The 22,586-nt window shown below is 43.8% G+C and overlaps 1 protein-coding gene and 1 long non-coding RNA gene across 3 annotated transcripts in view; both read left to right on the top strand.

Moving 5' to 3' along the window:
* The window catches only part of LOC134573383 (multidrug and toxin extrusion protein 1-like), a 59,724-nt gene that overhangs the window by 20,597 nt on the left and 16,541 nt on the right, over positions 1-22,586 (top strand). For both annotated transcript variants that reach the window (XM_063433118.1, XM_063433117.1), the window contains exons 5-15: positions 1,488-1,556; positions 5,031-5,179; positions 6,099-6,141; positions 6,733-6,777; positions 10,633-10,730; positions 11,551-11,648; positions 12,240-12,353; positions 14,718-14,785; positions 16,254-16,362; positions 17,798-17,873; positions 18,477-18,546. In XM_063433118.1, the coding sequence (XP_063289188.1) occupies positions 1,488-1,556; positions 5,031-5,179; positions 6,099-6,141; positions 6,733-6,777; positions 10,633-10,730; positions 11,551-11,648; positions 12,240-12,353; positions 14,718-14,785; positions 16,254-16,362; positions 17,798-17,873; positions 18,477-18,546 (939 nt within the window). The remainder of the gene's footprint in view (positions 1-1,487; positions 1,557-5,030; positions 5,180-6,098; positions 6,142-6,732; positions 6,778-10,632; positions 10,731-11,550; positions 11,649-12,239; positions 12,354-14,717; positions 14,786-16,253; positions 16,363-17,797; positions 17,874-18,476; positions 18,547-22,586) is intronic.
* Positions 15,500-16,211, top strand: LOC134573390 (uncharacterized). Its single transcript, XR_010085321.1, has 3 exons — positions 15,500-15,549; positions 15,622-15,854; positions 16,090-16,211. It is a non-coding gene; the product is annotated as an uncharacterized LOC134573390 (long non-coding RNA).

Genomic DNA, 22,586 nt, shown 5'->3' with positions numbered 1-22,586 from the left:
GACACATACTGACAGTGACAGACACATACTCACAGTGACAGACACATACTCACAGTGACAGACACATACTGACAGTGACAGACACATACTCACAGTGACAGACACATACTCACAGTGACAGACACATACTGACAGTGACAGACACATAGTGACAGTAACAGACACATACTCACAGTGACAGACCAATGCTCACAGTGACAGACACATACTCACAGTGACAGACCAATGCTCACAGTGCGCAGACAAATAATCACAGTGACAGACAAATAATCACAGTGACAGACAAATAATCACAGTGACAGACACATACTCACAGTGACAGACCAATGCGCACAGTGCGCAGACAAATAATCACAGTGACAGACAAATAATCACAGTGACAGATACCTACTCACAGTGACAGACACATACTCACAGTGACAGACACATACTCACAGTGACACATACTCACAGTGACAGACACACTCACAGTGACAGACCAATGCTCACAGTGCGCAGACAAATAATCACAGTGACAGACACATACTCACAGTGACACATACTCACAGTGATAGACACATACTCATAGTGACAGACACATACTCACAGTGACAGACACATACTCACAGTGACACATACTCACAGTGACAGACATACTCACAGTGACACATACAGTGACAGACACATACTCACAGTGACAGACCAATGCTCACAGTGCGCAGACAAATAATCACAGTGACAGACACATACTCACAGTGACAGACACATACTTACAGTGTGCAGACCAATAATCACAGTGACAGACACATACTCACAGTGACAGACACATACTTACAGTGTGCAGACCAATGCTCACAGTGACAGACAAATAATCACAGTGACAGACAAATACACACAGTGAGACACATACTTACAGTGTGCAGACCAATACACACAGTGACAGACACATACTTAATGTGTGCAGACCAATGCTCACAGTGACGGACAAATAATCACAGTGACAGACAAATACACACAGTGAGACACATACTTACAGTGTGCAGACCAATACACACAGTGACAGACACATACTCACAGTGACAGACCAATACTCACAGTGACAGACAAATCAATGCAGTTTCTGCACTGGGATGAATGTTTTAGCAATATTTCTCCGTCACTGTTGTGATAGGCCAGCACATATAAGGATTTGCAATCTGTATTAGTGGTGAGTTCACTAAACCCCGCATTAGAGACTAATCACAGCGAGATTAAATTTCTGGCAAAACAGCCAAAATCTCATACTTGCCCCCCCAAAATAATCTAATTTTCCTCCTGGGACGCGGACTAATTGGATGGAAAAAAAACATGAGATGAAATATGGGTGGAGTCTGGAGAAAGGGGGAGGTGCCATTACATTCAGATTATTAGCGCACCGCGTTTTCGTTTAGCACATTCACAGGTAAAGATCCTTTTTAGCGTCAGTTACTGAATTCTGTACTATGATTGGCCGCTCTCTTTGTTTCCAGATGATAAACATCACAGGCGTGGCTGTGGGAGCTGGCTTAGCCGGAGCGTGTGACACGTTAATATCACAGGTGAGTAATCCAGTTATAGGCACTATAACCACTTCATCAGAGTCTTCTGGCACTGTCCTTCCATTCAGTGTTAAACCATTCCATCTCATTGAAGTGGTTATAGTGCCTGGAGTCCTCTGGCACTGTCCCTCCATTCAGTGTTAAACCATTCCATCTCATTGAAGTGGTTATAGTACCGGAGTCTCTGGCTCTGTCCCTCCATTCAGTGTTAAACCATTCCCTCTCATTGAAGTGGTTATAGTGTCTGGAGTCCTCTGGCACTGTCCCTCCATTTATTGTTACATCATTCCATCTCATTGAAGTGGTTATAGTGCCTGGAGTCCCCTGGCGCTGTCCCTCCATTCAGTGTTAAATCATTCCATCTCATTGAAGTGGTTATAGTACCGGAGTCTCTGGCTCTGTCCCTCCATTCAGTGTTAAACCATTCCCTCTCATTGAAGTGGTTATAGTGCCTGGAGTCCTCTGGCACTGTCCCTCCATTCAGTGTTAAACCATTCCATCTCATTGACGTGGTTATAGTGCCTGGAGTCCCCTGACGCTGTCCCTCCATTCAGTGTTAAATCATTCCATCTCATTGAAGTGGTTATAGTGCCTGGAGTCCCCTGGCACTGTCCCTCCATTCAGTGTTAAATCATTCCATCTCATTGAAGTGGTTATAGTACCGGAGTCTCTGGCTCTGTCCCTCCATTCAGTGTTAAACCATTCCCTCTCATTGAAGTGGTTATAGTGCCTGGAGTCCCCTGGCACAGTCCCTCCATTCAGTGTTAAATCATTCCATCTCATTGAAGTGGTTATAGTACCGGAGTCTCTGGCTCTGTCCCTCCATTCAGTGTTAAACCATTCCATCTCATTGAAGTGGTTATAGTACCGGAGTCTCTGGCTCTGTCCCTCCATTCAGTGTTAAATCATTCCATCTCATTGAAGTGGTTATAGTGCCTGGAGTCCTCTGGCACTGTCCCTCCATTCAGTGTTAAATCATTCCATCTCATTGAAGTGGTTATAGTGCCTGGAGTCCCCTGGCGCTGTCCCTCCATTCAGTGTTAAACCATTCCATCTCATTGAAGTGGTTATAGTACCAGAGTCTCTGGCTCTGTCCCTTCATTCAGTGTTAAACCATTCCCTCTCATTGAAGTGGTTATAGTGCCTGGAGTCCTCTGGCACTGTCCCTCCATTCAGTGTTAAATCATTCCATCTCATTGAAGTGGTTATAGTGCCTGGAGTCCCCTGACGCTGTCCCTCCATTCAGTGTTAAACCATTCCCTCTCATTGAAGTGGTTATAGTGCCTGGAGTCCCCTGACGCTGTCCCTCCATTCAGTGTTAAACCATTCCATCTCATTGAAGTGGTTATAGTGCCTGGAGTCCCCTGACGCTGTCCCTCCATTCAGTGTTAAATCATTCCATCTCATTGAAGTGGTTATAGTGCCTGGAGTCCCCTGACGCTGTCCCTCCATTCAGTGTTAAACCATTCCCTCTCATTGAAGTGGTTATAGTGCCTGGAGTCCCCTGGCGCTGTCCCTCCATTCAGTGTTAAACCATTCCATCTCATTGAAGTGGTTATAGTGCCTGGAGTCCCCTGATGCTTCCTCATTATCCCAATCAGCACAAAGGGGATGGGGCTGCTGAGAGTCTCTTGTTTAACACTAAATAAGGGACAGCTCCAGGGGACTCCAGACACTATAACCACTTCAGTGATATGAAGCAGTTACAGTGCCTACACTGTCCCTTTACTATTACAGGTTGTAAGAAATTATGACCCTCTTACAAGAATATTTTTTTAGGGAATGTGTGACAAATAAGACACAAACACAAGTGTTTTCATAAAATGTATTGTTAAAGGAACACTATAGTCACCTAAATTACTTTAGCTAAATAAAGCAGTTTTAGTGTATAGATCATTCCCCTGCAATTTCACTGCTCAATTCACTGTCATTTAGGAGTTAAATCACTTTATTTCTGTTTATGCAGCTCTAGCCACACCTCCCCTACAATATAAAGATATAATATACACAATATATCGCTATAATATACACAATATATCAATATAATATATAATATACACAATATAACGATATAATATACACAATATATAGATATAATATATACAATATAACTATATAATCTACACAATATAACAAAATAATATACACAATATATAGATATAATATACACAATATAACTATATAATCTACACAATATAACGATATAATATACACAATATAAAGATATAATATATACAATATAACGATATAATATATAGATATAATATACACAATATAGAGATATAATATACACAATATAACTATATCATCTACACAATATAACGATATAATATACACAATATATAGATATAATATATACAATATAACGATAAAATATAGACAATATAACGATATAATATACACAATATAAAGATATAATATATAGATATAATATATACAATATATCGATATAATATATAATATACACAATATAACGATATAATATATAATATACACAATATAACGATATAATAACACAATATATAGATATAATATATACAATATAACGATAAAATATAGACAATATAACGATATAATATACACAATATATCGATATAATGTAATATACACAATATAAAGATATAATATACACAATATAAAGATATAATATATACAATATAACGATATAATATATACAATATAAAGATATAATCTACACAATATAACGATATAATATACACAATATATAGATATAATATATACAATATAACGATATAATATATAGATATAATATACACAATATAACGATATAATATAGACAATATAACGATATAATATATACAATATAAAGATACATATACACAATATAAAGATATAATATACACAATGTAACGATATAATATATACAATATAAAGATATAATATACACAATATATCGATATAATATAGACAATATAACGATATAATATACACAATATAAAGATATAATATACACAATGTAACGATATAATATATACAATATAAAGATATAATATATACAATATAACTATATAATCTACACAATATAAAGATATAATATACACAATATAACAATATAATATACACAATATATAGATATAATATACACAATATATAGATATAATATATAGATATAATATACACAATATAACGATATAATATATACAATATTGCAGTTTTGCATATCAATTTCTTACAAGGTGAGCATGCATTTAGTATCCCAGGCCGTACCTACTGTGATATTATGTTATAAAGCGATTTCTATGGTAACTGTGCGCTGATTTGGTAATACTCAGTGACTGACCAGTATTAATAACACAGGGCTGGGATCGAACAGGACGCACATTTATTTGCTGTATACTAATCAGAATGATATAATAATGTTCAATATATCACATATTTGTAGTAAAATCTGATAGAGAATGGCGGAGATCCTGGAGTCGCTGGTAGTAAAGGTTTTTCATTTTTGTGTTGTAGATTTACGGAGGACGTAATTTAAAGTTGGTTGGGACGGTCCTGCAGCGTGGGATCCTGATCCTGCTGCTATTCTGCTTTCCGTGCTGGGCGCTGTTTATTAACACGGATCCAATTCTGCGCCTCTTCAGACAGGACCCCGAAGTGTCTAAGTAAGCCCTCCCACATGAATATCACAGAGTAACCGGCTACACAGAGACCTCGCTTATTACATTCCTGATTCCACATGTCACTCGTGGCGCTAATTACTATTCTGCCATGAATCGCACGCAATTATGTCATCAATGGGAATTCTATATCGTCAACCCCTTAAGGACCAAACTTCTGGAATAAAAGGGAATCATGACATGTCACACATGTCATGTGTCCTTAAGGGGTTAAAGGGACACTATAGTCACCTGAACAGCTTTAGCTTAATGAAGCAGTTTTGGTGTATAGAACATGCCCCTGCAGCCTCGCTGCTCAATCATCTGCCATTTAGGAGTTAAATCCCTTTGTTTATGAACCCTAGTCACACCTCCCTGCATGTGACTTGCACAGCCTTCCATAAACACTTCCTGTAAAGAGAGCCCTATTTAGGCTTTCTTTATTGCAAGTTCTGTTTAATTAAGATTTTCTTATCCCCTGCTATGTTAATAGCTTGTTAGACCCTGCAAGAGCCCCCTGTATGTGATTAAAGTTTAATTTAGAGACAGAGATACAATTATTTAAGGTAAATTACATCTGTTTGAAAGTGAAACCAGTTTTTTTTCATGCAGGCTCTGTCAATCATAGCCAGGAGAGGTGTGGCTAGGGCTGCATAAACAGAAACAAAGTGATTTAACTCCTAAATGACAGTGAATTGAGCAGTGAAATTGCAGGGAATGATCTATACACTAAAACTGCTTTATTTAGCTATTATTATATAATATTACTCACCTTTCCTGCGTTCCCTCTGCCAGGCCAGGTCACGCCACACGCCAAACACTGATTTGTCCATATCATACTTATATTTGTCAGATTCACTCATTTCGGGTTAGTAGCTTGTTATTTACACGTTTCTTTTTTTTATTGGGCTTTTGTTTTTTTCAGATTAACAGAGATTTATGTCTTGATCTTCCTCCCCGCACTGCCGGTAAGATATTTCATGCTATCTCCTCGCACCGCAGCCATTTTTATTCTGTATATTTTCCGACTCCCCTGGTTTTAATGGCGGCTTTCAGGGCACTATTTTTGCAGTTTTTCGGGCTATAGAAAATCTTTATTAAATGGAAACTGTCACTTCTCAGGATTTCGATGTACTTTGTTTCCTTAACCCCTATATTAAACAATATGTGTTAGTGAGGTCTAAAAAATGAAATGAAATAGTAATCCACGCGGCTGTATTTACCTCTGTCTTGGAGCTGGGTGCCGCCATCTTGGCTCCCTGTCAATCATTCTGTAAGCTCCGCCCTGGCATTTACCAGCTGTTTATTATTGAGCCTCGATATTAAAGAGCAACGTTCCCTAACGGGAAATTGGAGCAATCACAGCACGAGGACGTCAAACGGAATTGGACGTTTTTACACCCAACCCTCCGGGTTTCTGTATTGTTCTCTGGCTCTCCATTTTCAATGTTTTATTGGATAGCGTAAATGCCAGAGGAGAGACCGTTCCCCTTTAAATGTTTCATTAGACAAATGGAGGTTATTATCAAATCAGTCACATGGGGATTATTTATTGACAGGCTGCGTTCATGTTCCAACTTCAAGCAAAATATCTTCAGAATCAGGTACGAAGTGTTTCCACTGATATCTACTGCGCGTTCCAAAATCAACAGAAATGTCGAAACTGAGTAAAAAGCCAAAACCTGGAACATTAAGGGGCTTGTTTATTATAATACATTTAAAGTGACCTCATCATCTACTGATAACTATTTATGGAAATAAAACGCACAAGAACAATGTATCTTATTACACAGACTGATTTCTAAACACATTTATTGAAGTTTAAAGACACATTACTGGGAGTATTATTGCTGTGGAGCTCTGTTATATACTCAGACACATTACTGGGAGTATTATTGCTGTGGGGCTCTGTTATACACTCAGACATATTACTGGGAGTTTTATTGCTGTGGAGCTCTGTTATACACTCAGACACATTACTGGGAGTATGATTGCTGTGGAGCTCTGTTATACACTCAGACACATTACTGGGAGTATTGTTGCTGTGGAGCTCTGTTATACACTCAGACACATTACTGGGAGTATTATTGCTGTGGGGCTCTGTTACACACTCAGACACATTACTGGGAGTATTATTGCTGTGGAGCTCTGTTATACACTCACACATTACTGGGAGTATTATTGCTGTGGAGCTCTGTTATACACTCAGACACATTACTGGGGGTATTATTGCTGTGGAGCTCTGTTATACACTCAGACACATTACTGGGAGTATGATTGCTGTGGAGCTCTGTTATACACCCAGACACATTACTGGTAGTATTGTTGCTGTGGAGCTCTGTTATACACTCAGACACATTACTGGGAGTATTATTACTGGGGAGCTCTGTTATACATTCAGACACATTACTGGGAGTATTATTGCTGTGGAGCTCTGTTATACACTCAGACACATTACTGGGAGTATTATTGCTGTGGAGCTCTGTTATACACTCAGACACATTACTGGGAGTATTATTGCTGTGGAGCTCTGTTATACACTCAGACACATTACTGGGAGTATTATTACTGTGGAGCTCTGTTATACACTCAGACACATTACTGGGAGTATTATTGCTGTGGAGCTCTGTTATACACTCAGACACATTACTGGGAGTATTATTGCTGTGGAGCTCTGTTATACACTCACACATTACTGGGAGTATTATTGCTGTGGAGCTCTGTTATACACTCAGACACATTAAGGGAGTATTATTGCTGTGGAGCTCTGTTATACACTCAGACACATTACTGGGAGTATTATTGCTGTGGAGCTCTGTTATACACTCAGACACATTACTGGGAGTATTATTGCTGTGGAGCTCTGTTATACACTCAGACACACCAACAATATCGAGCTCTTAGAAAAGAGGGATGTTAAAGCGGGACAGAGGGATGCTATGACTGCAATAGGGACATTGGGATAGAGAATAAGAGATTTGGGCCCGATACGGGGAAATCTGGGAGTTCTGTCGATTGCTATATTCCTGTAAAATAGATGTCTTATGTCAATATTGTCTTTAATAAAGTGAATATTATCACAGGCAGACTGACTCTCCTGGTCTGGAAAGAGTCATAACAATATGTTCTCCTCCAATATTTGGGAGCGATGTTGTCCTTGGAGTGCGGGACTCACTGGGTGGATGATTGCTGTGGAGCTCTGTTATACACTCAGACACATTACTGGGAGTATTGTTGCTGTGGAGCTCTGTTATACACTCAGACACATTACTGGGAGTATTATTGCTGTGGGGCTCTGTTACACACTCAGACACATTACTGGGAGTATTATTGCTGTGGAGCTCTGTTATACACTCAGACACATTACTGGGAGTATTATTGCTGTGGAGCTCTGTTATATACTCAGACACATTACTGGGAGTATTATTGCTGTGGGGCTCTGTTATACACTCAGACACATTACTGGGAGTATGATTGCTGTGGAGCTCTGTTATACACTCAGACACATTACTGGGAGTATTGTTGCTGTGGAGCTCTGTTATACACTCAGACACATTACTGGGAGTATTATTGCTGTGGGGCTCTGTTACACACTCAGACACATTACTGGGAGTATTATTGCTGTGGGGCTCTGTTACACACTCAGACACATTACTGGGAGTATTATTGCTGTGGAGCTCTGTTATACACTCAGACACATTACTGGGAGTATTATTGCTGTGGAGCTCTGTTATACACTCAGACACATTACTGGGGGTATTATTGCTGTGGAGCTCTGTTATACACTCAGACACATTACTGGGAGTATTATTGCTGTGGAGCTCTGTTATACACCCAGACACATTACTGGGAGTATTATTGCTGTGGAGCTCTGTTATACACTCACACATTACTGGGAGTATTATTGCTGTGGAGCTCTGTTATACACTCACACATTACTGGGAGTATTATTGCTGTGGAGCTCTGTTATACACTCAGACACATTAAGGGAGTATTATTGCTGTGGAGCTCTGTTATACACTCAGACACATTACTGGGAGTATTATTGCTGTGGAGCTCTGTTATACACTCAGACACATTACTGGGAGTATTATTGCTGTGGAGCTCTGTTATACACTCAGACACACCAACAATATCGAGCTCTTAGAAAAGAGGGATGTTAAAGCGGGACAGAGGGATGCTATGACTGCAATAGGGACATTGGGATAGAGAATAAGAGATTTGGGCCCGATACGGGGAAATCTGGGAGTTCTGTCGATTGCTATATTCCTGTAAAATAGATGTCTTATGTCAATATTGTCTTTAATAAAGTGAATATTATCACAGGCAGACTGACTCTCCTGGTCTGGAAAGAGTCATAACAATATGTTCTCCTCCAATATTTGGGAGCGATGTTGGCCTTGGAGTGCGGGACTCACTGGGTGGATGATGTTTTGTTAATTCGTGGTTTCCTTGAATATTGAGATAGCAGATAGACAAAGATTATGAAAGAGGTGGAAAGTTAGTATAGAGCACTGCCATTCCCACTACACTGAGCCAGCACCACACACAGTCTGGCTTAGAGTTTAACATCCATCACAATCACTCAGAATGGAGCAGCTTTATTGATTGGGATTATTGGGGAGGGTTTGAGACTGTGCAGGCCGCGGTGAGAGCACTCACTGGATTTACCGCTCGGCTAAAGATCATTTCCAAATAGCTGAGCAAGTCATCTCCGCATAGACTAGATGGTAAGCTCTTGTGCCAGGCAGACACAATGCAAATTCCCAGCTCTAAAACTACAACTCCTATCATGCTTTCTCTGCCTAAACAAACTAGGATTGTAGACAACCCCAATGGCATCTTACTCTGTGTTCATATGCTACAATGTGATGTAGGTTTTATAGCTGTGGAGCTCTGTGATACTCATACACACTGCACATTACTGTGAGTATTATTGCTGTGGAGCTCTGTGATACACTCATACACATTGCACATTACTGTGAGTTTTATAGCTGTGGAGCTCTGTGATACACTCATACACATTGCACATTACTGTGAGTTTTATAGCTGTGGAGCTCTGTGATACCCTTATGCACACTGCACATTACTGTGAGTTTTATTACTGTGGAGCTCTGTGATACGCTCATACACACTGCACATTATTGTGAGTTTTATTGCTGTGGAGCTCTGTGATACGCTCATACACACTGCACATTACTGTGGAGCTCTGTGATACGCTCATACACACTGCACATTACTGTGGAGCTCTGTGATACGCTCATACACACTGCATATTACTGTGAGTATTATTGCTGTGGAGCTCTGTGATACGCTCATACACACTGCATATTACTGTGAATATTATTGCTGTGGAGCTCTGTGATACCCTCATACACACTGCATATTACTGTGAGTTTTATTGATGTGGAGCTCTGTGATTCATGCAATTATTTCTGCTTCTTTTTGTGTATTTTCAGGGCATCATTCTGCCTCAGGTTCTGACTGGATTTATAGCAAATCTGATTAACGCGTTAATAAACTATATCTTCCTGTACGTGCTGGGCCTGGGTGTCATGTAAGTACCTGGGGAGGAACCCTGCAGATTTCTGGGAGTATGTAAACGGACGGCCGTGATGGGGACAAGGTTTATTCACATTCTAACTCACAATATCAAAACTGCAAAAAATCCTCAAATCAGGTAAACTGTGCATAGCCAGCTCTTCTCACTGTGGGCGGTGTACAGAGCACGCACTCTGCGCTAGGCCAGGTTAGGGACACACACTATTTATTCTGTCAGGAGATAAATTCCAAGGCCTCTCTTATGACATCAATGCACAATTCAGCTTATTCTACAGTCCGTCACGAAATGCAACATTCAGGCTAAAGTAGCCAAGATGCAACCTGAGCACAGTTGGGGAATTTTTCTAGATCGGCTATTTTAGCCTAAATTTTATCAAATGTTTTCACACAATCTAACTCACGAATAAACCCCTTTCCTGCCTTTTCTCGTGTTTTTTTTTTATTATTTGTTTTGTACTATTTTCGTCATTAGAATTTGGAATGCGTAGACAATGTTCAGACATTAGTTTTGGTGACTGTCTCATTAGTGACTGTTCTTGTGACTGGCGTGCGGTGGACTAATGCAAAAATACTTTACAGCTGGCACGGACAAATCTAATTTAATTTAATTTACGCCAAACTAATCGATCCATCCAGAATTTACCGGTGGAGTCCGACCCAATAAATAAGGCTACACAGGGACACCGGGCGGAATGATTAATTCAGGTGTAAATTAAAAGTAATTCGATTGGCGTCCGCTGAGAAGAATATGTGCACAAGTCTAGCGCGTGATAAATCGCAATCAATATGGCTGAACGCTCGCTCTCTCTCTGCAGGGGCTCCGCCTGGGCTAACACAATATCCCAGTTTGCGCAGGCCATTTTATTGTTTCTGTACATCATATGGAAGAAGCTGTACCGGGACACGTGGTCAGGTGGGTCACGCAGTGCTTATAGTGTGCTTAATCCAGATCTTCTATAAATGTTCCTCTCAAACCCCATTCCAGAGATCACTTAATGCAGCCTGAGGAGGATCTAGGGACAGGTTGGCAGAATTGGGGGCCCCTGTTTAGCTCTCGTGGGGGCCACTTTAACAGACACCACGTGACGGAATATTCTGTCATATTTTTGGAAATTTGCACGGAATTAACATTAAACCATCTCAGGATTCCGGATATTGTGAAATAAATGATGACCCAGCTCTATGTACTCTAGGTAAACCGTGCCAAAGTCTGGATAAAACGATTAGGAGTTTATTTACTAAACAGTGAGTCGCGTTGAGTTAATGTTCCAATTCTATGATCAGCTCCTTCACGTTATCCTAAAGTACAGATACATGACGGGTCTCCGCTCACCGTGGCTGCTTAGTGTAATGAATTCTCGCTGTTTACCCCCCCATTATCCATCGTTAGAGGGGGGCTTTGTTTCCCATCTCTCCTTAAAAGATAAAAAGTAGAAATGGGACAGGCAGCAATCCCCAGGAATAAACTGAAATGACCTGTCGCTCCTCCTTATTCCTGCCGTAGGGTGGTCTCCGGAGTGCTTTGAGGAGTGGGGGTCCTTTATCCGCTTGGCTATTCCCAGCATGTTAATGCTCTGCATTGAATGGTGGACGTTTGAAATCGGAATCTTTCTGGCAGGTCAGTAAAAACGGACAAATTATTTGTATTTTCTACAAATGGTTCTGGAAATGAGTGTGTTATGCAATGAGGGACCATATGCCATCGCAGTGTTGGTATGTAGGGATTAGGGTGATATCCTGTATTAAAGGTGGTAAGCTGGCATTACGGGTGCTTTATTGGCACAAGGACTGGCATGTGGGTATAGAGCTCAGTATACTGTATGAGAGGGGGCATGTCGGTTTGATGGGTGGTATATTGTATGAGAGGGGGCATGTCTGTTTGATGGGTGGTATATTGTATGAGAGGGGACATGTCTGTTTGATGGGTGGTATATTGTATGAGAGGGGACATGTCTGTTTGATGGGTGGTATATTGGTATTATAGGGGGCATGTCGGTTTGATGGGTGGTATATTGTATGAGAGGGGACATGTCGGTTTGATGGGTGGTATATTGGTATGAGAGGGGGCATGACGGTTTGATGGGTGGTATATTGGTATGAGAGGGGGCATGTCTGTTTGATGGGTGGTATATTGGTATGAGAGGGGGCATGTCGGTTTGATGGGTGGTATATTGGTATTATAGGGGGCATGTCGGTTTGATGGGTGGTATATTGGTATGAGAGGGGGCATGTCGGTTTGATGGGTGCTATATTGGTATTATAGGGGACATGTCGGTTTGATGGGTGGTATATTGGTATGAGAGGGGGCATGTCTGTTTGATGGGTGGTATATTGGTATGAGAGGGGGCATGTCGGTTTGATGGGTGGTATATTGGTATTATAGGGGGCATGTCGGTTTGATGGGTGGTATATTGGTATGAGAGGGGGCATGTCTGTTTGATGGGTGGTATATTGGTATGAGAGGGGGCATGTCTGTTTGATGGGTGGTATATTGGTATGAGAGGGGGCATGTGTAGCGGAACGCAGTAAGCCTGTCCTGCAAAATGCCTGTGTGACTGTATTCGTTATATTTTTACCTATGTTGAAATTGCTATTCGCCTATTTAATATGTGAATTGTATGTTATTCGGTAGTTTCCATCCGTACTATATACTTATGGAAACTACCGAACGGAGAGACCACCCCGGAGAGAAGTGTGCCAGCAATTAAGGTTCACATTCTTTCCAAACCGCAAGTTAACCGGCTCATTAACATTGTGTCTGGGTGGCCGCCATTCGGCATGCGTACACGTGGCGGCGGCCATCTTACGCATGAAAATCTCAGCGGTGTTTTGTCGTCGAGTGTCTGGAACTCAAATCGGACACTCAAACAACCAAACACCGCTGAGACCTCCAGAGCTCCGTAACTGCCGAACGGAGAGACCTAACGAATCCCCATTCGGTAGTTACAAAGTACCGAATGAGGGAATCACTATCCAGGTGAATGTAAATGTGGATGGCAATTATAAATGTCTGTTTTAACTGCCGAACGGAGACCGACCGCAGGGCCCATTCTCATGGAACCCTTTTCGGATACCAACTCGTGTGCGGTCGGTCAAACTTCACCTTCCTGTAACTACCGAACCCCTGGTCCGATCTGGGTGAATTTTGGATATTATATTCACCCAGATCAGGGCTACCTAGCGGTACCCTAATAGTAAGGATATGTGATGGTTTAGGGGTACATCCAAGTTTGGGGTAAAGTACTGTACAAGTTAAGGGGATCATGACTCACTCTGAGGGGAGGAGATGTGTGGGAGGTAACAAGCACTGCATTGGTTACTGTCATAATTACTGTAGTTCCCTCCCTTGCATGGGAGCAGGCTTTATAAGAAACCTTGGAATAAACGATTGTCAGTTCTACTCCTGAAACTGTGTGTCGTCCAGTTATTGGGAGTGCTGTGGGGATTTTGCTGTACCTTTTTACCTGCTGGAAACTCTGCTGTGGATTTACTAATGACTTGTTCCTGAGCCCTCCTTGGATCTAAAGTGGAGAATAGCTGTGAGAAATCAGCTCTCCGCTACAGCATGTCTGTTTGATGGGTGGTATATTGGTATGAGAGGGGGCATGTCTGTTTGATGGGTGGTATATTGGTATGAGAGGGGGCATGTCTGTTTGATGGGTGGTATATTGGTATGAGAGGGGGCATGTCTGTTTGATTGGTGGTATATTGGTATGAGAGGGGGCATGTCGGTTTGATGGGTGGTATATTGGTATGAGAGGGGAAATGACGGTTTGATGGGTAGTATATTGGTATGAGAGGGGGCATGTCGGTTTGATTGGTGGTATATTGGTATGAGAGGGGAAATGACGGTTTGATGGGTAGTATATTGGTATGAGAGGGGGCATGTCGGTTTGATGGGTGGCATACAGTAATGGGAAGGATGCTTTGCATGTGATAGAGTCTCTTTGCAGGTTACTTTAATGGTGTCTGTTCCCACTAGGAATTATTGGTGTGGTGGAGCTCGGGGCGCAGGCGGTGGTTTACCAGTTGGCGAATATTGTGTTCATGGTAAGACCCAGGGAGCTCGCTACTGTCACTGACAGATTAATAGTTTATTCTTTCATCGGTAGATAAAAATGAACAGTGAGTTTTAGAAGTTAACAGCAAAAATTGAAAAATAACTCTGTGTGGCCACCAGTTCGCCCAAATAAAAATACCTACAGCTGCTGTGGGAGACAGAGACCCTGTGTGTGATATACAGGACGGCTGGAGAATGGTGGGAGTCACATGTCACCTGCCATACAGCAAGCGGTTCTGGAATGGTTCACGCAGGCCTAGTACCATGCCATACTATATGTCACATGTCACTAAGTTACCGTACCCCTAGCGGTTCTGGAATGGGTCACACAGGCCCAGTACTATGTCATACTATATGTCACTAAGTTACTGTACCCCTATCGGTTCTGGAATGGGTCACACAGGCCCAGTACCATGCCATACTACATGTCACATGTCACTAAGTTACCGTACCCCTAGCGGTTCTGGAATGGGTCACGCAGGCCCAGTACCATGTCATACTACATGTCACATGTCACTAAGTTACTATACCCTTATCGGCTCTGGAATGAGTCACGCAGGCCCAGTACCATGTCATACTATATGTCACATGTCACTAAGTTACTGTACCCCTATCAGTTCTAGAATGGGTCACACAGGCCCAGTACCATGTCATACTATATGTCACATGTCACTAAGTTACTGTACCCCTATCAGTTCTAGAATGGGTCACACAGGCCCAGTACCATGCCATACTATATGTCACATGTCACTAAGTTACCGTACCCCTAGCGGTTCTGGAATGGGTCACACAGGCCCAGTACTATGTCATACTATATGTCACTAAGTTACTGTACCCCTATCGGTTCTGGAATGGGTCACACAGGCCCAGTACCATGCCATACTATATGTCACATGTCACTAAGTTACCGTACCCCTAGCGGTTCTGGAATGGGTCACGCAGGCCCAGTACCATGTCATACTACATGTCACATGTCACTAAGTTACTATACCCTTATCGGCTCTGGAATGAGTCACGCAGGCCCAGTACCATGTCATACTATATGTCACATGTCACTAAGTTACTGTACCCCTATCAGTTCTAGAATGGGTCACACAGGCCCAGTACCATGTCATACTATATGTCACATGTCACTAAGTTACCGTACCCCTAGCGGTTCTGGAATGGGTCACACAGGCCCAGTACCATGTCATACTATATGTCACATGTCACTAAGTTACTGTACCCCTATCAGTTCTGGAATGGGTCACACAGGCCCAGTACCATGTCATACTATATGTCACATGTCACTAAGTTACCGTACCCCTAGCGGTTCTGGAATGGGTCACACAGGCCCAGTACCATGCCATACTACATGTCACATGTCACTAAGTTACTGTACCCCTATCAGTTCTGGAATGGGTCACGCAGGCCCAGTACCATGTCGTTCTGTATATCTGAATCCTTCCCTTTTGGCAGATGCCGGTTGGCGTTAGCATTGCGGCCAGTGTCCGAGTCGGTCATGCCCTGGGAGCCGGGGACATCAAACAAGCAAAGAAATCTGCCATCGTCTCCTTACTGATGACAGGTAAGTCCAATAAACATACCTACCCCGGCCTTCCCTAATCCTGATCCCAGAGCGGCGTCATTTAAACCAGCGTCCTGTCTAATTAAACCGAGTCACATCGTAAATGCTCACCTTACACAAAATGTGATGTGAGGAAGGGGTTATATACTGAGTATTGGGGGTTATATGTTGAGGTAATAAGGGGTAATATGTTGGGGTATTGGGGGTGTCACGGACCGTTTCAGCAGACAAGTCGTTAAAATCCGTCTAGGCGATATTCCCCTTTCAGATATAAAGGCAGCTTCTGTAGAACACCAAACTCCCGAACCGGATACAAGGGAATGCACCAAACTCCCGAACTGCATACAAGGGAATAAGGTAGCACTCCAAACTCCCGAACTGGAACCTCACGAATTGCTGCTAGCAGACGAACAGGAAAAGCTCCCAAGCGGCTTACACTCCTGGCAGTCAGTCCCTATCAGCATACAGTGAATCCCCCCAAGAACGAGACAAGGCTCCGTGTTGAGGGTCAAGCAGTGGTCAGTTTTAATTAACACTCTCAGACTTTTATGCAAGTCCCCATGCAAGGGGACATCCCACAGGGAGGGACAACATGTAACCAATCCCGTACAGTAAAACAGAAGGCACACCCAGCACAAACACATAAAATCCTCCCCTCTGCCTGTGATATAATTACTGAACACAATGGGTAATATAATTATCACAGGCAGGAAAAATACAGTTTTTACAGCATATTCATAACTTCTAAAATATACATCACATTCACATAAAATATATATTCACAATCAATCCATTCAGGGGAACAACATATAAAAAATGGCATGAATCAGACCAGGGGTTCAGAAGTTAGTAAAGTATCTTTTGGGGCCTGGCTGGCAGCATGGCTATCTGGCCCAAACCGGTTTTACAGAGCCCTCTATCCTGGAGACAATGGGGAAAATAATCCAATTATATCCAGGGATAGAGGCAGACTCCATTGAGCACATGTTACCAGTAAAACACAAAAGGATACAAAAATACATAACTCCTATCATACTGAATTGAACGGGCCAAATCTCCCAGGGTCCATAGTCACAGGGCAAGAGGCGGGCAACCAGGCTCCTCCAATGCAATGTGGCGAGATTGCTCTCGTCACAGGGGGTAATATGTTGGGGTATTGGGGGTAATATGTTGGGGGTAATATGTTGGGGGTAATATGTGGGGGTGTTGGGAGTAATATGTTGGGAGTAATATGTTGGGGTGTTGGGGGTAATATGTTGGGAGTAATATGTTGGGGGTAATATGTTGGGAGTAATATGTTGGGGTGTTGGGGGTAATATGTTGGGGGTAATATGTTGGGGGTAATATGTTGGGGGTATTGGGGTAATATGTTGGGGTAATTGGGTATCAGTAAGTGACTGTGTAGGGGACTATGATTTATCTGTTTTGGTTACAGAATCCTTCGCCCTGTGCTGCTGTATTCTGCTGGTCAGCCTGAAAGAGATCATAGCATATGTTTTCACATCCGACCAGTGAGTGCACAGAATTAGGGGACATTCCTATTACTGCCCAGTCACAAGTAACATACCCCCCCACCCCCCCCCCCCCCCCCCCCCGTGGGCATTGGGTGGGGGATTTAATCCTAAAAACAGGGGTCCTAGGTTCTCCCCCAGTCCCTCCCTATGAATGGCGTTGGGGGGGGGGGGCTTTAATAGCATTGGGGCTCTAGATACATATCATGGGGGACAGCTGGTGGGGGCTATAAGTAAAATGAAGGGGGTTCATCCAGCCCCCACCCATGGAGTCAGTATTAATCAATGTTATCGGGGTGCAGTATTAATACGTGTTATTGGGGTACAATTGGGATGTATGTAGTCAGTGTTATTGATTATTATATTGTCACGGGATTATCAGGCAATATATTGATAAAGGCTGCATTATTGATTATTGGTTATTATATTGTCACTGGATTGTCAGGCAATATATTGATAAAGGCTGCATTATTGTTTATTGGTTATCGTATATTGTCACGGGATTATCAGGCAATATATTGATAAAGGCTGCATTATTGATTATTGGTTATCATATATTGTCACGGATGGATTATTAATAAGGTGCTCTCTGCTTCCTTCCAGTGAGATTGTAGCTCTGGTTAGTTACGTGCTCCCAGTATATGCCGCGACGCACCTGTTTGACGGATGTGTGGTGAGTTCTCTCTCTAATTCCTGTTATTTTTGATTAGGAATCTCGTATAAAAACATGGGTTCTGGTGACCAGCATATAATACACTGGGACAATTAATGGAGATATTAACGTGACATTACTCCCTTCCTTCGCACACGTCACATGGTCAGAGAGGGGCTAATGTAGCTAACCTCATAACCTGCCATAACCATTTATGGAAATAAAATGTCATTTATAACAAAACAATGTATCTTATTACACAGACTGATTTCTTTTTTTATGAATTCTTTATTTTTCAGTGTTTTCAATTTTTGTGGTCATGGGGGGTGGGGTACAGAAGGCAAAAAGGGGTAGAGAGTCTCGTTACATAATACACACTTTTTACATTGCATTTGTTGGTTACGACATTCATGCATTTGGAGTCTGTTTAGTGTTTTTCATTTTTGGTTTTCATCTATGTTGTGTTTTCTAGATGTCTTCTGTACGTAACCATTGCTGCGACTCTAGGTCTAAGGTTTGGGGTGAGGGTACAGAATGAAGAAGGAGGGATTAGGGATGTCCTATCGAGTGCCCCTCCGCCATCCCGCTCTCTTGGTTTTCGGTCCCCGCCCTCTCCCTGCCCCTCCCCCCCCCCCGGTACCGCTGTCGCTTTATCTGCCTGTATGTCAGGATCGGGACAGGGATCCAACACGCAGAGTACAAACAGTAGCCAGATACGTATACCGGACCTTAGAATGGCCGGACTAACGTAAGTAGTACAGTATAGAATGGTCAAAGACAAGCCGAGGTCGAGGGTAACAGAAGACAGGTAAGCGAGAGACAAGCCGAATCAAGGGTAACAGAGATAAGCAGAGTAAGGTAAACAAGCCGGGTCAAAACCAAAAGGGATAATAGAATACACAAGCACTGAGTGACTAGAACAAGCTAGAACCACGACAGGGCAATGAGCTAATGAAAGAAGCTCTGTTAAATACCCTGTTCAGAGCAGTAACCACGCCTCCAAGGCGTCCTGATTGGTCCTGCAGCCATTGACTGACAGGTTGTTCCGGGGGAGTGTCCTGATGACTACTTCCTGCCTAGATGCTGTAAAAGGCAGTCACTCCCTCGCGGCCGGCCTAGCATGACCGGATAGACCGCGGGGAAGGGAGCCATCAGACCGTCTGGATGGAGGAACAGCTAAGTCTCTACCTCTTTCGGAGGTAGAGACCACAGGTACCCTGACACTGTAGGGTCTGAATTATGTTTTGCTGTGCTAGCGACCGTGCGGGAAGCCGGGATCGGGGAGGAGGGGGGAGGAAAGGTTCGCCTGCCTATCCATTTGCATCTTGTCACCTATTATTGTTGGTGGATGGGTCTGGCCCATGCAATGTTGTCGTGTGTCCGTGTGCTCGGGTGTTCGGAGCTCGTGGTCTTGCTCCTTCGGTGCAGGCGTACAGTGGTCTATTGGCCCCTGCGGGGCGGGCGTTTTAGTAGTGTTTTTTGTGGTTGTGAGGCCTGTGTCTCCCAGGTGCCCCTGGTTGTGGTAGATGTAGTTTGAGTATCTCGGGTGGGGTCTGTGCCTGGGGGATGGTCCTCGCGAACCTTTATGCAGGGCGGCCGGGGGGGGTGGGGGGGAATATGGGTGTTCGCTTGTCGTTATCTCTTGTATGGGGTGGCTTGGTGGGGGGGAATTGCCCCTTTCCCGCGCCGGCAGAGCCCCAGGTCGGGAGAGGAGGATGAGGGAGGAGGGGTGGGAGGGAGGGAGGCTAAGGGGAGAGGGGGGTTTGTCCGCCCGGAGGGCCCTCCTTGGGGGGTCGTGTCCGTCGGTTGAGCGTTGATGTTCTGCGTGCGGAGTGCTTGCTTCGTAGGCTATGGTTCGGTGCGGTTTCTAGCTTCGGGTCTTTTACTTTATTTCGTTGGGTTTGCGTGTAGGCTTGTCTGGTTCATGTCCCATGGGTCCCATATACGGTGGAACGCTTTGTATGTGTCGTTGATCTGTGCTGTTAGTTCGTCCAGGTCTCTGGTTTCTTTAATTTTGCGAATGATGGTTGAGATCGTGGGGATTTTGGGGTCGGCCCACAGTTCTGCTATCGCTCGTCGCGCCGCTAGATTGATTCGGGCTATTAGTTTATTTTCGTTCCTTGTTAGTGAGTCAAGTGGTTTACTGAGGAGCATAGTCCAAGGTTGTGCGGTGATTGGCTTTTCTAGTACCTTTTCCAGGAGGTTGCTAACTTCTCCCCAAAGTGGTTTGAGTTTTGGGCATGTCCACCAACAGTGGAGATAGGAGCCGGTGTCGCCGCATTGTTTCCAGCACCCGTCGTCAGGTTTTTGGCCCATTTTGTTGAGTCTGTACGGCGTCAGGTACCACCGATGCAGAGTCTTGTATGCTTGTTCTTTGTGCGTGACGCAGACCGTTAGTGCGTTGGTTGCCTCCCAAATATCTGCCCAGTCGTTTGGTTCTTCTGGCGGTCCTAGGTCGCGTTCCCAGGCGGTGATGTACGTGAGGTTGATCTGCGAGGTGTGGGTCGTCAGTGTGTTATAGAGGGCTGAGATTTGCCCTGGGTGTAGGGGTGCGTCAAAGCACTGTTTTTCGAATGTCGTCGGTGGTGAGGTGCCTGCTTGTTTGATCATTGGTTGTTGCGCAAAATCGCGGAGTTGTATATACCGGAAGTGATCTTTTGTGGTTAGGGTTTCCGCGTGGGGAAGGTCGGTATACTGGAAATTTGCCCCCTGGCGGTACAGATGGAGTAATCTGGAGATATCCTGTTGGTCAAATGCTAAGAAGTGTTTTGCTGTCAGGCCTGGGGGAAAAAGTTTGTTACGATATATTGGTGTTACTGGAGAAATGAAGGATGATAGGTCGTATTTTGGGTTGAGTTTGTCCCAGAGGGTTAATGTGTGAGTGACTGCCGGCGAGGTAGGTGGTGGCAGTGGTCGATGTATACGTGGTACCCACATGTAGGAAGAGGGTTGGTCCCACCCCAAGATGTCGTGCTCCAGGTCTACCCAGCGCTTAGTGCCGGGGGGGCGTGCCACTGCTGGATGTGGGCTAGTTGGGTTGCATTGTAGTATTGTTGGAAGTTGGGCAATCCTAGGCCTCCTCTTAGTCGAGGAACGTACATCGTGGCTCTGCGTATTCTGGGACGTTTGGCTTTCCATATGAATTTGTCGATGGCCGCCTGCAGGCGTTTGAAGTCCGGTTTATGTATCGGGATGGGCAGCGTCTGGAAGAGGTAGAGAAATCGTGGGAGGAGGTTCATTTTGATGGTAGCGACTCTACCTAGCCACGATATCCCTAGCTTGTCCCAGCGCTGCAGGTCCGAGTAGGCGGTCTTGAGAAGTGGTGGGTAGTTGAGGTCGTATATGTCCTCCAGTGTTGGGGCTAACCTGGTGCCTAGGTAAGTGAGGGCTGTCGTGGTGACGCTGAAAGGGAAGGATTGGCGGATCAAGTGGAGTTGCTGGGGAGTCGTTGCTATGGGCATCAGTGTTGACTTGCTTAGATTGATTTTGTATTCCGATATGGTTGAGTATTCGGTGATGAGGGTGAGCGTGGCGTGCAGTGAGGGGATGGGGTCCGTCAGTGTTAGGAGAACGTCGTCGGCGTAGGCTGCCACGGTGTACGTTTCTCGCCTGATCTGTATCCCCTGTATGGCGGGATGGGTGCGGATGGCCTGGAGCAGAGGTTCCAAAGAGATTGCGAAGAGTAACGGGGAGAGGGGACACCCCTGTCTGGTCCCGTTTTTGATGCTGAAGATTTGGGTGTCTACATGGGGGAGTAGGAGTTTTCCGGTAGGTCAGTGGTATATTGCTCGTATAATGTTCAGGAATCCCGGTGGGAATTTAAGGTGGGCCAGTACTGTGTGCATGAATGACCAGAGAAGGCGGTCGAATGCCTTCTCGGCGTCTAGGGATAGCACAACTGATGGTATGTTTCGATGTTTGGCGTACCAGATCGTGTCGTACGTTCTCCTGGTGTTATCCGCTGCCTGTCTTTTGGGGATAAAACCGACCTGATCCGGGTGGATCAGTGATGGGAGGTGTGGGTTGAGGCGGTTGGCCAGGGCCTTTGTTAGGATCTTCAA

This window comes from Pelobates fuscus, chromosome 9 (assembly GCF_036172605.1).
Source record: "Pelobates fuscus isolate aPelFus1 chromosome 9, aPelFus1.pri, whole genome shotgun sequence".
NCBI classification, from domain to species: Eukaryota; Metazoa; Chordata; class Amphibia; order Anura; family Pelobatidae; genus Pelobates; species Pelobates fuscus.
The sequence above is the reverse complement of the archived record's forward strand: the minus strand, read 5'-3'. Positions and strand labels throughout refer to the sequence as shown.